At 31.6% G+C, this 17,721-nt stretch overlaps 1 protein-coding gene, 3 non-coding genes and 1 pseudogene across 6 annotated transcripts; all 5 read left to right on the forward strand.

The window, feature by feature from the left end:
* Window positions 1–27: 27 nt before the first annotated feature.
* On the forward strand, window positions 28–8,659 carry LOC109815916 (uncharacterized). Of its 3 annotated transcripts, XM_083060371.1 has the most exons (10): window positions 28–173; window positions 2,930–2,980; window positions 3,061–4,651; window positions 4,731–4,957; window positions 5,039–5,371; window positions 6,001–6,247; window positions 6,810–6,938; window positions 7,035–7,250; window positions 7,445–7,568; window positions 8,191–8,659. In XM_083060371.1, exons 3-10 carry the CDS (start codon window positions 3,095–3,097, stop codon window positions 8,427–8,429), a joined length of 3,072 nt encoding a protein of 1,023 aa, XP_082916497.1. In that variant the 5' UTR covers window positions 28–173; window positions 2,930–2,980; window positions 3,061–3,094; the 3' UTR covers window positions 8,430–8,659. The 3 variants fall into 3 exon arrangements, with proteins under 3 accessions (XP_082916497.1, XP_020236335.2, XP_020236325.2); XM_020380746.3 differs by lacking the exon at window positions 28–173 and having other exon boundaries at window positions 2,740–2,980; XM_020380736.3 differs by lacking the exon at window positions 28–173 and having other exon boundaries at window positions 2,740–4,651.
* On the forward strand, window positions 30–181 carry LOC114915770 (U4 spliceosomal RNA). The gene has a single exon (XR_003803855.1). It is a non-coding gene; the product is annotated as a U4 spliceosomal RNA (small nuclear RNA).
* LOC114915775 (U5 spliceosomal RNA) lies at window positions 1,395–1,512 on the forward strand. Its single transcript, XR_003803860.2, has one exon. It is a non-coding gene; the product is annotated as a U5 spliceosomal RNA (small nuclear RNA).
* Window positions 8,660–9,981: 1,322 nt separating the features above from the next.
* On the forward strand, window positions 9,982–10,176 carry LOC114915766 (U2 spliceosomal RNA). The gene has a single exon (XR_003803851.2). It is a non-coding gene; the product is annotated as a U2 spliceosomal RNA (small nuclear RNA).
* A 3,393-nt stretch (window positions 10,177–13,569) lies between these two features.
* Window positions 13,570–14,387, forward strand: LOC109807621 (zinc finger protein ZAT11 pseudogene; annotated as a pseudogene).
* Window positions 14,388–17,721: the final 3,334 nt, after the last annotated feature.

Raw genomic sequence — 17,721 nt, forward strand, 5'->3', positions numbered from 1 at the left:
AAACAGAGTGGCTAGATAAACTTATAAGTATCTTTGCGCTTGGGGCAATGACGCAGCTAGTGAGGTTCTAACCGAGGCGCGTCTATTGCTGGTTGAAAACTATTTCCAAACCCCCTCTTTGGCCTGGGTTTGGCCCAGGCCATAGAGAATTTCTGGAAGGGCTCCTTTCTGAGGTAAAGCCCTACAATCTAGTTCAAATTGTTGCAAATGGGCTTTTGGAACTTTGACTAACTGCGCTACGATTTTTTGTAGTGGGCCCAGTGGTAGCTTAGCTGTTTGCATTATTTGATAACTGAATTATAAAAATGAAATATTAGTTTGCTTTGTCCTAAATGTAGGTTTTTATGTAATATGTAATGTAATTTAACGTTATTGTATGAGTAAGTTAATTTTGTTAGACCATTAAATTCAATTTTTTCATAATATTGTAATGCAATGTAATATTTAACATTAAGAGATTTGTTACACCGTTAAATTCAGTTTTTTCTTTTTATAGAAAAATTATTTGTTTTAAATATTTAAAATTCTCAATTTGAACATGAGATTCTCATAAACAATTTTTGTTAATACAATAATTATTTATCATAAGTTTCAATTTAAAAATTTAATAAAAATTTGATGAAGTATAAATTCTCAAGAACAATTCATAAATATATCTCATCATCTTTATTCTCAAATACAATATTAGAGAAAATACTTTCTGAATTAGGCCCATATATAGCCTTTTCATATTTGATGACCCACAAGTACAATGACCGATAACTACACAGAATACACTCAATACATCAATAATAGTGGACTGACACAAATTACAGACAAAATGAAAAAAATTGGTCTCTTTAGAGAAAATTATGCATCCAGTATGTGAAGCATCATTAATATTATCAGCTGACACCTTTCATGTTTAAGGTTCTCATTTTTTTTTTAACTTTATTTTTTTTAAAGAAAATACAAAATAATCAAGTAATGTTTCTCCATTTCTTCTATAAAATGGAATTCATCTTCAAAATGTCTCTCTAACTTGTGAATCCAGATTAGGAACATGTAAGCGAGTCATCGTTTCAGACTTTCACAAAAAAATCTTGGATAAAGAAAAAGGAAGTATACAAGAAGAGAAAAAAAATTTGAAAAGTAGAAAGAGGAGAAGGTGAAGAACTAAGTAACTTGATGCAAAAGCCAACATTAATTAAACTAACGCGGAAAGATAAACTATTCCTAATGTACAAATGAGGACGGAGGAAAGTCTGTTGAGTTGGGCATCACGAGTGACTGAAACCGAAGTAATGATGCAAATGAATATCTATCTCTTGATAAAAGCCCACATCGAGCAATGTTAAAAATTGAAGTAAGCTCTATGCAATAAAAGAAGACAATTACACTGGAACTTGGCACGGAGCCGTGTGATAAGTACATAGCGAACTATTCTTTCGCCTTTTACTAAAGAATACCGTGTACTTGTCACTTATAGCGGCATACGCCAATTTTTTGAATTGGGTCTTCCTGTGAGGACCCTACAGTTCTAGTTAAAGTTTTGTTACATTTAAATTTCTATATTATTCTTTGAAATTCCAACAAGATATAGTTTGGTTGCTTCTGTTACATTTAAATTTGTATGTAGTTCTTTGAAGATTCATAAATTATAGTTTGGTTGCTATCTCAACGATGGATTATACAACTCTGACTAGCATAGTTGGTGATACAGTGGTATTATAGAATAATTTTATACATCGTACGTCTAAGGAATAATTCAGACTTATTAAATGCTTTGTTTGAATTGAATCAATTTAATAATTTAATTTGGTTTGTGTTATCTTAGTAAATTCTCAATTTAGTCTGTTAACTTATCATTCCTTAAATTATGATAATATGTCTTCATATGTTTTACGGAAAGAAATAATCTATTAATTCATTTTACAGAGAAATATTATATTATTTATTTGGTACTGCTAAATGACACAATAACTAATTAGACATGATTACATCAAATATCATTTTATCAGGTTGTAGATAAAAATTAAAATTAAAATAATCATTTTCAAAATTTGAAGAACTATGTCACAAATATTCATTAAATTAATCTTAATTAATTGTATCTTAGAAGTAGTACTTTTCTATAAAAAAAATGTATTCAAGTTTACATGTTTACTTATAATTTATTTATTTTTACAAACATTAAGCGTATTTTAAAATTTTAACCTATTTTTAAAAAAATATAAAAAGCATTAAAAAAAAACAGCGGTGAAAAGTAGAAAAAACGTGACCTTATCAAACGAGTAAACTAAAGTATACTTTTGTTTTTACTTTATTTTATTATAAAATTAACCCTTTATTTTAATTTTAACAAATAATCTATTTTTTAACTCTTAAATTGAGTTAATATCATTTTGATTTAAGTTTTAGGATACAATTTAGAACATTTATATATTTTTTAAAATGCTATATTTATCTTACTAAACTAACCTACAAGAAAAATATGGAATTCTATTAAAGACGAATTATAAATATAATAAAAATCACAGAAAGTTATTCCAGAACAAGAAGAATAACCGAATTTTTTTAATAACTTACAAAACTTATTTTTCATGCAATTTCCCCTTTTTAACAATATTTTTCAGTTTAAACTTCAGTTAAATTTCATATAAAACAATATTTTAGTCTAAAATAAAGATAAAAAAAAATGATAATTACAATATAAAAGATTGGTGGGATTTGGGACCCACGAAAATGGGAGAAAGGTAAGAAAGGAGAGAGAGCGGGATGGGTGCATGGGCAGTTGGAAGGGAAAGTATCAGCGTCTTCTGGAAACATACCGTTCATTCACATTCACATTAAATTATACTTCTCTTTCTCTCTTCTCTTTTCAACAGTACTTCATTCTATCCGTAGTTTCATTTCTCACTAGTTACTAATTTTGCTTTTATCTTTCCAGTGTGTGTAATTTCATAGCATTTTCTCCCACAGTGTACATGCTTCAATCTCGGTCAGTAATTTCCCAACGCTTTTTCTCGTTAGCTGCTACACTTGTGGAATATCTCGTTTACTTAGTTTGGTAATTGATAGGAGAACACTTTAACATCATTGGTTGTTGTGAGAGATGGCATGGTTTAGAGTAGTTGCTTCCAGCATAGCTAAGCATGGCACAATTAGGAGAAGTCTGTACCGAGGTGGTGGGGGATCATTGCATTGTGTGAGAAGAACCACAGCAGCAGGCACAAATAGAATTAGAAACTTTCACAGCACAATTTTCAAATCCAAAGCACAACCCGCGCCTGTGCCCCTTTCCAAGTTGACTGACAACTTCTTGGATGGGACAAGCAGTGTGTATTTGGAGGAACTTCAAAGGGCATGGGAAGCTGATCCAAGCAGTGTTGATGAGTCTTGGGACAATTTCTTTAGGAACTTTGTGGGCCAGGCTCCCACCTCCCCCGGAATTTCCGGACAAACAATCCAGGAGAGTATGCGGTTGCTCTTGCTGGTGAGGGCATATCAGGTTAATGGCCACATGAAAGCAAAGCTTGATCCTTTGGGCTTGGAAGAGAGAAAAGTCCCTGATGAGTTAGACCTTTCCCTTTATGGCTTCAGTGAGGCTGATCTTGACAGGGAATTCTTCCTTGGGGTGTGGAAGATATCCGGATTTTTGTCTGAGAATCGCCCCGTGCAAACTCTTAGGTCCATTTTGACCCGCCTTGAGCAGGCCTACTGTGGAAGCATTGGGTATGAGTACATGCACATACCGGATCGTGGCAAATGTAATTGGCTCAGGGAGAAGATTGAGACCCCTGTGCCAACACAGTATAATCGGGAGCGTCGCGAGGTTATCTTCGATAGGCTTGCCTGGAGTACTCTTTTTGAGAATTTCTTGGCCACCAAGTGGACCTCAGCCAAGAGGTTTGGACTTGAAGGGGGTGAGAGTGTTATTCCTGGCATGAAGGAGATGTTTGATCGGGCTTCTGATCTTGGAGTTGAGAGCATAGTTATGGGAATGGCACACAGGGGAAGGTTGAATGTTTTGGGTAACGTAGTCCGGAAGCCACTTCGTCAGATTTTCTGTGAGTTTAGTGGTGGTCAGCCTCAGGATGAAGTGGGGCTCTACACGGGAACCGGTGATGTTAAATATCACTTGGGAACATCTTATGATCGTCCAACCAGGGGTGGGAGGAGGATACATCTGTCTTTGGTGGCAAATCCTAGTCATCTGGAAGCAGTCAACCCACTTGTTGTTGGAAAAACTCGAGCAAAGCAGTATTACTCAAATGATGTGGACAGAAAGAAAAACATGGGGGTTTTGATTCACGGAGATGGTAGTTTTGCTGGACAAGGTGTGGTATATGAAACCCTTCATCTTAGCGCTCTTCCAAATTACACTACCGGTGGGACCATACACATTGTGTTCAACAATCAAGTTGCATTTACAACTGATCCAAAGTCAGGAAGATCTTCACAATATTGCACTGATGTTGCCAAAGCCTTGAATGCTCCCATTTTTCATGTGAATGGTGATGACGTGGAAGCTGTTGTTCATGTCTGTGAACTTGCAGCTGAATGGCGCCAAACTTTCCATTCTGATGTAGTTGTTGACTTGGTGTGTTACCGTCGATTTGGCCACAATGAGATTGACGAACCATCTTTCACACAGCCTCAAATGTATAAGGTTAAGCCATTCTCTATTTACTGTACAAATTTCTTTTTGGCAAGTTTGTGAGTTTTTCAACTTTTTGGGCTATATATAGGTCATCCGAAACCATCCATCAGCTCTTGAGATCTATCAGAAAAAACTTTTGGAATCAGGGGAACTGACACAAGAAGACATTGATAAGATACATAAAAAGGTCACATCAATTCTAAATGATGAATTTTTGGCTAGCAAAGACTATATTCCAAAAAGAAGAGATTGGCTTTCAGCATATTGGTCTGGTTTCAAGTCACCCGAACAACTTTCACGTATCCGGAACACTGGGTATGGTAAATTAATGTTAATGCTACTTGAATCTTTTCTGTTGGTTGTATAAAGTTGAAATCTATGGTCTATCCTGTGCAGTGTGAAACCAGAGATCTTGAAAAATGTTGGGAAAGCTATCACAATCTTACCTGAGAATTTTACTCCTCATAAAGCAGTGAAGAGGATTTATGAACAACGTGCTCAGATGGTTGAAATAGGGGAAGATATTGACTGGGGATTTGCAGAGGCACTTGCTTTTGCCACGCTGATAGTTGAAGGTAACCATGTTCGGCTAAGTGGTCAGGATGTTGAAAGAGGAACATTTAGTCACCGCCATGCTGTAGTTCATGATCAGACAACTGGAGATATATATTGCCCCCTTGACCATGTGATAATGAATCAAAATGAGGAGATGTTTACCGTTAGCAACAGGTGATATGCTTTTAACACATATATATTCCATCATGGTAAAAAGAAAATAAATCAGGTTTACATGATTATTTTTCTAATTGTGTTACTTGTGCATCTTAAGCTTCTGAAATTTGAATTCATATATTGCCAGTGATCGTTGATATTTGCTTTTTTTCTTTTTTCCTTGTAGTCTTAATTTAGTTTTAATTTGTCACGTGATTTAAGGTGAATTTTAATGTTTATGATACTTTGTCAAAACTGCATGGCTATTTAAAATTATATTATCAAATTTCTTAATGAAATTTGTTGTTGATTCTTTTTTATAAACCATTAATGATTGTTATTTAGACTGTTTCTTTGCACCTTTATTTCTCCTAAAAGATAATTACTGTAGTGTCCCGGCATCCAGTGCATTTCAAAATTCAATTGCTCACCTATCACCTGTATCTATTATAGTATACTAGTATCAGAATTGTCCTTCGACCTAGGCTGTGATTATGATGTTATGTGCCTTTATCTTAGTGATCCTAAATTTTATCTCTCATATAATAATCTCATTATAATCCATTTGATACTTTAATAAAATGTGAATGCCTGTTTAACTAATAAGTCTTTCCTTTAAACTAATAAGTCTTTCATACAATATGCAGCTCACTTTCTGAGTTTGGTGTTCTTGGATTTGAATTGGGCTACTCAATGGAAAATCCTAATTCATTGGTGATCTGGGAGGCTCAATTCGGTGATTTTGCTAACGGGGCTCAAGTTATATTTGACAATTTCTTGAGTTCTGGTGAGTCTAAGTGGCTCCGTCAGACTGGGCTTGTTGTGTTACTTCCTCATGGTTATGATGGCCAGGGCCCTGAGCATTCGAGTGGAAGATTGGAACGCTTTCTTCAGGTGCTTTGTTATGAACCTCTTTCTAATTCTTGAAACTTGTTTAAAAGCTTTTATTCCTTCTGCATGATTCTGCTCGCCAACTTTTGTTTACTTTGTGATTGACATGCCACCAAGAAGGAACTAAAGGGTTTTTGTCATGTTCAATTTACATTGTTGATGTTTTGTTGTGCATGGTTGTTTTAAAAGTAAGCTTCTTGCTATTACTGGATGGCACATTTAAGTAGTCATCTTTTATAACAGGGGTAGTTTGGGAAATATCAAGGGTATAAGTTAATGGAACAATACTGAAAATGAAAATCTGGCGCTTACTCTTTGAATTTAGCCACCTTTTATGTGTGGAAACTTCTAAGTTCATAGAAAGGGTTAGGATAAAAAAGAAAGAGAACATTTTGTTTAATTAAAATTAGTGGTTGAGATCTCATGTTTTTATGGCAAACAAATAATTTAAATAATTGTCTCTTGTTGCTTGCTTCTGAAGATCTTTTTATTGCATGTGCCATGTTCATCTTTCAATGTTACACGTAATAGTATTTAAACAACATTTTTATTAATTTATTGGCAGATGGCTGACGACCATCCTTATGTTATTCCTGAGATGGATCCTACTCTTCGGAAACAAATTCAGGAGTGTAATTGGCAGATTGTGAATGTTACAACTCCTGCAAATTTTTTCCATGTTTTACGGCGGCAGGTTTGTAGTTGGTACAATGATTTGATTGATGTTAGTTTTGCCACTTAAATTTGTGTTGCTCAGTTTTATCTCACTGTGCCATTTGTTTTCTTGCAGATACATAGAGAATTCCGTAAACCTCTCATTGTAATGTCCCCTAAGAACCTACTTCGTAGTAAGGCTTGCAGATCAAATTTATCAGAGTTCGATGATGTCCAAGGACACCCAGGTTTTGACAAACAGGGAACCAGATTTAAGCGCCTCATAAAAGACCAAAATAACCACTCAGATGTTGAGGAGGGTATCAGACGTTTAGTACTCTGCTCTGGAAAGGTGTGTGATCCTGATTGGAACTGCCTGTTCTCATGCGTTTGGTTTTTATGCTCTGACACCTGGTGTATTTTATATTAACTATATTTGTGAATTTTATCTGGTACTTCAATTATTATATATGTTTAACATCTTTCACACATCATTGTTTTCTAAATATGCTTTTTATAATTATCAATGTCTTGTATTCCTTACAGGTTTACTATGAACTTGATGAACAAAGGACAAAGGAAGATGCCAAGGATGTTGCAATATGTAGGGTGGAACAGCTTTGTCCTTTCCCTTATGATCTTGTCCAACGAGAGCTTAAGCGATATCCAAGTATGTCTTCTCAAAATTCTCTTTTGAAATGGATTGATTTTTTTTTTTTTTTGTTTTCATGCTGAAACTTGAATGTCAGTTACCGTTATTAGTGCGGGAACTGATTCTTGTTTGTTACTAATTTGTTTTAATATCATGACTGTTGCACTGTACCTTTTACTTTAGCTTAGTAAAAAGATCAGCCATATGGAGGTAGTTGTTTTCCTTTTGCTATGAAAGCTGGACTAACAACTTGGAGTGCTGGTCTCTGCTTGTTAGTTGGGATGATTGGAAATCATCTAGGTTTTCCTTCTATACTATTTATGAGCTCCTACCAAACAAGGCCTGATCAAAATTGTAATGCTGCTACTAATTGGTTTCTAGACATCTTAAAAGTGTAGTTAAAAGCCAAAAGAATTGATTTATTAGATCTTATTGACTTGTATTGTAGTTGATGTTTCTCCCGATATGGAAAATGTTTGAACTTAGATGTGCCATTGTGTAGAATAATTAATAAATTATTTTGGTTTTCCTCGTTGACATATGGGTTAAGCATTATACATTTAAAATGGTAGGATAATAATAACGTAGTCTGCTGCTGTGGTTAGTTGTTTTACATTTTACTTTATTGTGTTTCTGCTAGATGCGGAGGTTGTTTGGTGTCAAGAAGAGCCAATGAACATGGGTGGATACACTTATGTTTTACCCCGGCTTGTAACTTCCATGAAGTCTCTAGGTAGGGGAGGTTATGAAGATGTCAAATATGTTGGTCGTGGTCCCTCTGCAGCCACAGCTACTGGTTTCCTCAAGGTTCACCTCAAGGAGCAGACTGAGTTAGTTCAGAAAGCCATTCAACGTGAACCAATCAACTTCCCTTACTGAAACATAGCATATACATTATTGTTTCTCCAGAGTGATGAAGGCAATAATTGGAGGGTAGCTTGCATAATTCTTAATATTTGCTTTTCATCTTTATGTGTTCCGCATTTCACAAGATGTCATGTAAGCTGCAATTCAGTGTAAACTGTTTTTTGATGCTGAGGTAATTTTTTCATTGTTACCAACAGGTGAAACTTGGTTAATTGTCCTCTCAATAAATTTTTTTCGTGATTGTTATTATTATTATTTACTAGTTTCAATATAGAAAAACTGATATATGTTTTAGAAAACGAATTCCCTTCAAGATATGCAATGGGAATGTAAAAAAATCACGTCCAATCGATAAAAGATGCCAAAGCTATTGCTAGCAGCTTCATACTAGACATGAAAAATCAGGTTAAATATGGCTACTAAGGCATGTTCAAACACGTTATAAATAGACAGACAGTAAATTAGGCAAAACTCAATTGGTCAGCTAATAAATTTACATGCCACAAGTGCATAGTAATGCAAACTGATACTTAATCCAACGTTTTTGTTTTTTTGCGATTGAGGGGCAAGAAGCATCTTGTAGTCTTGTACTAATTTTAAGCCACTCCATTTAACTCAAATATTCCGACATTTTCACATATTTATAATATCATCAGCTGAATGAATTCTTAATAATACCAAAAGGATCAAAGTTTCTGCTGCTGTGTAAAAGCATTGATTTAAAATGTTATCGAAGTATCGGTATTCATTACCTCAGATTTAAGTTGAAGAATTTTCTAATATTAAGAACTAATTTAACATGATTATCAATAATTTTAAAACTGCTTGATTTAAATATTTTTTTTCACTTTAGGAACTATTTAGAGAAAAGAATAATGCTTTGAAATTGATGGTTTACTCGTCAAGAAATTTGTTCTATTTCAAAGTCAACTTGAAATCGGGTTATATACTCATTTTTATGAAAATGTAGAAAGCAGATAGCATAATGCTGATTGAAGATGGATGGGTAAAAATAGTTGATATTAGTAGTGAAAAAACGTTACTCTGCTATCCAATTTACCTCCTCGTTATTGACACAAGCACGAGTATGTCTCTATTTCAAAGGCAGTCTCCTCAACAAAAGAGAAACCCCAGATATAATTCCTTTGAATTGTAGCATAGCAGAGAACAAATCGACCTTAATTTGGATGTTATAGTTTGAGTATCAAAGCTCTTATCAAATACACTGCCTAGAGTAATGTTTTGAAAACATTGAATATCAGGAGTGTCCGTGGATTTTCTTATGAAAAAATTGAACATTCATTCAACTCATTACATGTTTCAATTTTTGAGCAATTTTGAGTAATTTTTTAGCAAAAGCTTCCTGTCTCAATTGTTGTGTTTTTTCGGTTCATTCGTTATGAAAAGATAGCTATCCTTACTTTTATCATGTGTACTGAGTTTCGCAATAGAATATTTAATGTTCAGTGTTTGATCACCCATGACTAAGTCCCACATAGTTGAGAAGAGATAACACTTGCTTGGTGTTCTATTATAAAACAAACATTCCAACTCTTTGCAAATCATACCTTTCTCGGCCTTTTGGCTAAGATCAAGTGTAGTATCTGTTCTTATCAGTTTAATATCTGATATGTGGGTCATTGGCCCACACGATATTAAATTTATTTTTTAAAGGGGAAGGTCCAATCAGTAGCTTGCTATTGGGGCCTTCATGTGTCGCCTATGTGTTGCACTACAACATGGGCCTGGCACACCCTATAACTGTAAACAAATGTTGCTTGATATTTTTCAATTAATGGATTGGGCACGTTGAGCAAAAATTGTAACATTTTCTCATTTGAGCGAGTTATAATTTGTGTACCCTGCTTAACTACGGAAGCTTAACTACGGAATGGGCCTGGCATACCCTTTAAGCCAGAGTTTCCATTATTCTTTTATTCAAGCATTGGGTAAAGTGATTTATGTTGCTAATTGCACTTCTTATAAAATTATGGCCAGAAAATCTTTATGTGAAGTTGAAATATGACTATTTAATAAAGATTAATTTTTCTCTCAAGTTCATTTTGATTTCCTGTATTAAATGATATATAACTAATAGGACACTGTCAACACTAAAAACCTTAGTTATTTAATAGAACAAAAGACTAATTAAAATTGGGAACAGTTTAAAGAATCAATGTAAGGTAATATTATTAACTAGGATTACTGAAAACTAAGACAACATAATGAATTTATTATGTGTAGTCAAGAAGCACTACCATGATTAATTATATTCAATCTGGAAGTTCCAACGAAGAAATGATGAGAATACAAAATTTTAGTCAAAAAGAATGAATAAGGAGAGGGAAGAAATTAACCAGCTATTTGTTACAGTGGAATATTAACAGCGGAAAAATCAACCTTCAGGGGAGGAAGGTATTTTTCTATAACACTGTTTTCCATAATACTGATGGAATATTAACAGTGTAACATGTTTTTATCATGGCTGTCAATCTTGGTCTACTATTTGGACTTGGTAGTTATCATTTTTATATGAAATATTTAGTTATAATTGGGTGATTCAACAGCCATGAGATTTTAGTTGAGTGAATGGGTGATTTAACAGCCATAATATTATGTATTCTTCTAAAAATTGGACTTAGAGTTCCATTAATAATAATAAATTATCAAAATGTTATAATGAGTTTATTGATTTTTATAATTATTATTAGTACTTTTTTTATTTGTGGATAGTATAAATTATTTAGGGGTTATTAAATTTGTTTCTAACAATTACGCATTGTTATTCACATTTATTACGTATTTAAAATTTAGAGTTTAAAATTATTAAACAATATTAAATCTTGGTTATTTTTTTTCATCTAAGGAGCACAAATGTGACTGATAAATGTATTTTTAGTTTGATTTACTTTATTATTCAATCTTAATATATATATATATATATATATATATATATATATATATATATATATATCAATGTCAAAAGATATGTAATAAACATGGGAATAATAACCTGCAATTGTTAGAAACAGGAGTATATAATAGATAAACATCAAGTTTCACTAATGTGGGTAATTGTTAAAATTCATTCCGAGTTGGTTTTTTTTTTGTTAGTGTCCCACATAGATAGTTTAAAGTGCAAGTATCTTATTATGTATCTGTGCCTTTTCTCTAGTCCCACATCGACGGGTTAAGCCAAAACCAGTTTTGATGCATAAAGACTGGTTTTCATCCAATATAGAAGAACACGTGTTTTGGTGTTGATTCATCAAAATGGGACCGGACTTTAACAACTACAGTATGCTGTATTATGACGACTGTCTTATCTTTAATTATTTCCATTTGTTCTTTAACTAAATAAATTTTTGTATTCAATTTTTTTTTATTGTCTACCTAAGACCAGAGGAATAAATGTAGACTTTGGTTTGCTTGAGAAAACATATTTCTAACAAAAATTGTTATTCAGAATTTAAAGTGTCAATCCAAAAAAATCCAAAAATAAGGAAAAAAAATTGTAAAAATGTTCAAGTTAGGTTTATAGATTTTGACTGTATGTATAATTCACTATTGTATGTTTTTTTTAGAAATGAAAAAAGAACTCATGTTTTCATCTCATTTGATTACAATAAAAATAAATAATGAATGGAATTCAATTTATTTGTTTAGTTTTATGATAGTTAGTAATTCATCTTTTTTTTTTTTTTTCTTTTACAAAACTACATCTAGCAATCTGACTATCACCTCACTCCATTATACAATTCTTTCATGCTGATCCGTTAACTCATAAGTTTTCAATCGAAATATATATGTGACTTGGACGTTAGAAGATGAAGAGAAACAAAATAAAAATTAAGTGAAATGAATGGATGACTATTCTTCAACCCCCTTCACTTATTTATTTCTTTCTCGTTTCAACACACGCTTAAATCAAAGCAAAAGGAAATTTTGAAAGATAATACAAAAGAAAAAGAGCAAAATTTCCCTACTTTTCATCCATATCATTTTTTCCATACAATATTTTATTTATTTCTTTTGGTAAAAAACATTTTGAGATATATATAGAGTTAATCATTCATACACTGTCAATATAAAGTTTTTTACACTAGCAACCAATCATATCTTTTAAATTATTTTATTATTAAATAAGCAATTGACATGATACTATTAAAAGATATGATTGGTTGTTACTATAAAAAAATTTTATATTCATAGTGTATAAGTGATTAACTCATATATATATATATATATATATATATATATGGTGATTTTGTTCCAAGTTCTAACTTAAGATAGAGAAAAAATTTTAAAATCAAAATATTCAGAGAATAACTTGCATTCTCAAGGAGAGAAGTAAATACTAAAACTCGTGATTTATTAAACATATATGAAACTTTGTTTTACTTCACTCCTCAAACTTTGTAGGAGTTCAATCTTATACATATTTCTTGATTCATATATATATTTTAAAAATATACATTCCATCAATTTTAATATATATAAAATGTTTGACCAGAAAGATAGAAGTTTCCAGGTGTATACATCGCTGACTTGGCCCAGTTATACGGCATTGACCATCATATTCAATTAAGTAATCAGATAACAACTTAGTGATTGTGTCACTCAGACAAAGAACAGACCCATAGTGGTATTAATCCTAAGCTACATCATTAATTTTTTTAAATGCAAATATTAGATTAATCGACACATGATTAATATTTTAGGTTTTTAGACTATGAACTTTCACGAGCAATCCATACACAGCACGTTAGAGTAATATTCCATTTTCGTTTTCGTTGGTCATACCAAGTCTAGAAGACAAGTATAGTTTTCCAAGTAAACAGCGAAGTTCAATGCATAATAATCACTTTTGTTTTATCTTATATATATATATATATATGCTGGCTGCCATCTAGAAGCCCTTTTATTTTATCTTATTTCAAAATTTCAGAGCAAGAGTTTTAAATTATTGGTAACATGAATTGGCTCCTCTTTTCACAGCAAAGGAAAGCCACACTTCAACGCATCCTTCGTACTTGCTTACGTTAGACAAATTCAATTCAAAGTCACAAGTTTAGTGTGTCAGAGAACATGTTCACACATTACACATACATGCATTCATATACGTCAACTATTTTTTTAAAACACTACGTACAGCTAACAAACAGAAACCAACCTAGCTTGCTTATAAATATCAGATACCACACTCAAAAAGTCTTATAATGAGTTCCATTCCACACCCTTCAAGCAAAACAGCATTGCATAGTGATGAAGAGAGAGAGAGAAGTTGATAGCATAACCATGGCCAACTACTTGATGTTGCTTTCTCGAGGAGGTGAAGTAATTGGGAACATCAACTACTTGAACTCTTCCAACAACCGTGTGTTTGAGTGCAAGACATGTAACAGGAAGTTCCAATCCTTTCAAGCATTGGGTGGCCACCGTGCGAGTCACAAGAGGCCAAGGTTGATGGCAGAGTTTGATAACCAAAACCAAGTTCATGTTCATCATCATGCTTCACCACCAAAGCCTAAGACACACGAGTGTTCCATTTGTGGGTTGGAGTTTGCAATAGGACAAGCTTTGGGAGGCCACATGAGGCGCCATAGAGCAGTAGCAACAGCATCAAATGAAAACATAAACACTAGTGTTCATATTACTTCACCAAGCAACAACAACAAGGTTAACAACACCAAGAGAATTTTGTTTCCTGATTTGAATTTGACTCCTATAGAGAATGATTTGGAGTTTTTGAAGATTACTCAAGTAACTCCTTTGGTTCATTGCTCCAATTGAATTAATTCATTCCTGTAACGTATAGCTTGTAGTGTACCATATAGTTACAACATTACTTTTTTCTTCCTTTTTTGTATTTCACTTTTAAGTAAATTCATTCTTCAGTTCTTAGATATATATATAAGAAATTCGTGTTTGTAAAAACAAATAAAAAGTGTTGATGTATATTTTTCCTTATCTCTAGACAATTTTTTTTTATAAATTTTAGCTTAACTCAATTTTATAAAATAAATTTATAATTACCTTAGTTGGATATTCTATTTTCGCTTTATTAATGTATGACTTAAGTTTTTTTTTTTTCATTAATAACAGTTAAAAAAATTGTTTAACAATTTATATCTTACTTGGGTTGTTACTATGGAAAAGAACTATGGAGGATGCTTTTCAAAATTATTGTTACTTTCAAAAATATAAAATACTTGAAAGATTTCAACCTTCTCTAGAATCTTAATTTAAACAAATATTTTTCTGATGACTATAAGCATATTTGTACAAGTCGCAATTTTATTCTAAAAGTTTTTGCTGCCACTTAATGGGATTGAGATTTGTGTGATAATAATTCAATCCATCATTTAATTTCATAACGTGTAAGCACTATTTTACGTCAAAGATTCAGAAAATGCTTGATCCATATGCTCAAGGAAAAGAAACACAAAACAGCTAGTAGAAAGCGATATGCTTCTAATTAATGTAAGTAGTAATGCTAGCTATCAATAATATTTAAGAAAGTGTTCCTAAAATGACAACTTTTCACTTATATACTTTGTAATAATTATGTACTCTAATATCATCTTTAAAAAGTAAATTTAATTTTAATTTAACTTTACAAAATTGACTTTTAAAATAAAGATTTTTCTCCACTTTTAAACTTTATACTGATCATCTCATTGACGTAAAATCTCTAATAAGTATTAAATTGTATGCAAATGTTTACACAATTTTGATGGGTAAAAAAAATGAATAATTTGAATTAAATAAGCATTTTATCTAGTAGTATTTGACCAAAACAAGTAACGTTTGTATCTGACTACTTGTCTTACTAGTATATGATATTGAACTTATTCAATGTAATCAGCTGATTAATAACTAATTAATTCACTTTTTTAACTTAGTGATCCTGTCACTTAATAGTGAACAGATACTCTTGTGTTACAATCACTAGTTTTCTTTTCGTAAAATATAAACAATACGTTGGAATGTTGGATTAATTAAATAATTTTCCATTTTCCATTTTCCATTTTCACTAGTCATACAATCTAGAAGGGAATTATTTTCCAAATACAAGTGCCGTATAATTGAAGCCAATAAAATTGTCCTAATCTAGAAAGTTATTTCATCTATAATTTAATCCTCATTTTGTCCACATTTTAGTTACCTATTTTATTTTATAACTGCTATAAAGTTATCCAGACATTTTTATTTTCTATTTAACTTAATTTGTCTTTTTTGCCTCTTTTATTTTATGTTTCATTTTAAGAAAAAAAAGCATATGTAGATTAGCTTTTAAGTTCCAAGTGTATGCGAGTAAAAAAGTCATGATACGATTTTATAAGTGAATTGTATATGAACACATGTACTCTTTTAGATGACTTTGGTATGCTTCTTTTATAATTTAATCGGTATAATTAATTAAGAAATAACTAATAAATATTTTAAAAACTCACGTTAGAAAAATATATTTTGAAATAATATCATATTTGTTAACTTTAATTATCACTATTAAAATAATATATTTTTCAACATTAATTCTTTCAAAATGGATTTTTAAAATATTTATTAAAATTTTCTTTATAATTAGTTAATATGATTTTTGTACATCACTCGGATAATATACTAATTTCAATATACAAGTTACGTGGTCATAGTGATACTGATAGCTATAGCTAACTACACAAAGTTATATATATAGAAAATGTATACACATATATATTTATAATCTTATACATGAAAACGTGATATATTATAAGCAATGATGGGAATATGGGATTGCAAAGTCTTACACAATCTGGCAAATTTCCTTGGTTAACAAGACAAAGACACACTATATCAACTACATATTGGTCAACTTTTAGTTCCATCCATTTCCTTCATTAATTTTGCTTAGTCAGGTCACATTAGAGACTCTGGATCCTCAATTTTACTCCTACATCTAAGGGAGGCTTCATAATAAATTAAAATATCTATATTAGATCAGCCTCAGCAAACCTGAAAAAATTAATCTACCATTATTAGTCGGTGATATAAATAAATAAATAAAAGTAAAGTACATGAGAATAATATCGCGTTTCTACTTAAGACTTTTATCGATTTATTTCGGTATATATTGTACGTTGTTAATTGTTCCATTTTTTGTTGATTAGGCATGCATTTTGCAACTTTTTAAGATGAAAATTCATGGTTCGTTGTATTCTACAAACGGTGGGCTTTTTACTTTTTGGCATGACATGGATCATATTTGACAAAAAAGCACAAACAAGAAAAATAAAATAAAAATGACTCGAATTGAACAGTTTTGTGACTCTCATGACTCTTGGGGTTATGAGCTATTGTTTATTTGTACGTCACTGAAACGTGTTTATCTGGTACAAAAATTGTAAAACAATTAATACTACGTTTGTTGATACAGTTGGGATCTCTTAAATGTAAAATGTTACTTTTTGGACGTTCTTGGTCAAAACAACTCATCATATCAAACTTAATCTCTTACTCATGTTTAACACAGGCCCATGCACATTTCATGATTTCGTACCACTCTCCAAATTCAATATTTTCTATATTGCTTTCCCGTGCCTAGTTGTTGAGGCTCACGAGTACTGCTAATTTAAATATAAACAAATTAATTCAAGAAACTTAATTAAATAATGTGTATTTTGGAGAATATCACTAAATGTTGTAAAAGTAATTCAATTTTTCTTATATATTTTGATCTGTCATGCATCATATATTTTTTTCTCCATTGAGTTCGGAGGAAATACTCTTTAACGCATATTATATTATTAGTTAATTAATTATTAAAGACTATCACATCAATAGTTTTTAAATGAAAAGTGAAATCTACCACAATTTATAATATCTAATAAATTTCAAATAATAATATAATGCGTGTATTAAAGAATGTTACAGACAATATTTAATTTATCGATTTTGGTTAGACATTTTTTTTCAATGAATTTTTTTTTCATATCTAAAAGTTAGAATTCGAACTTTAAGCACTTCGTTAAACAAAGAGATTTTCTCACTACTTTGTTCGATCTAAATTTGTATAACAATTTTCGGTTTACTTATCATAGTTGCATACGTTTGTTTTATTTTATTTATTGTGATACATGTTGTTGGACAGACTTGCGTAACCCATGAGCAAAATGTAAACCCACTTGATAAGCAATTTGGAACCGTTCACCTACTAATTGCTTTCTTTAATAGTAAACTGTATTCATAACTTATTTTATTTTAGTTTTTGATGAGTTATTTCTTACTTGAGCTTACAAAAAACCAAATAGTGCAAAGCTTT

This window comes from Cajanus cajan, chromosome 7, assembly GCF_000230855.2.
Source record: "Cajanus cajan strain Asha chromosome 7, NIPB_CcT2T_4, whole genome shotgun sequence".
In the NCBI taxonomy this organism is placed as follows: domain Eukaryota; kingdom Viridiplantae; phylum Streptophyta; class Magnoliopsida; order Fabales; family Fabaceae; genus Cajanus; species Cajanus cajan.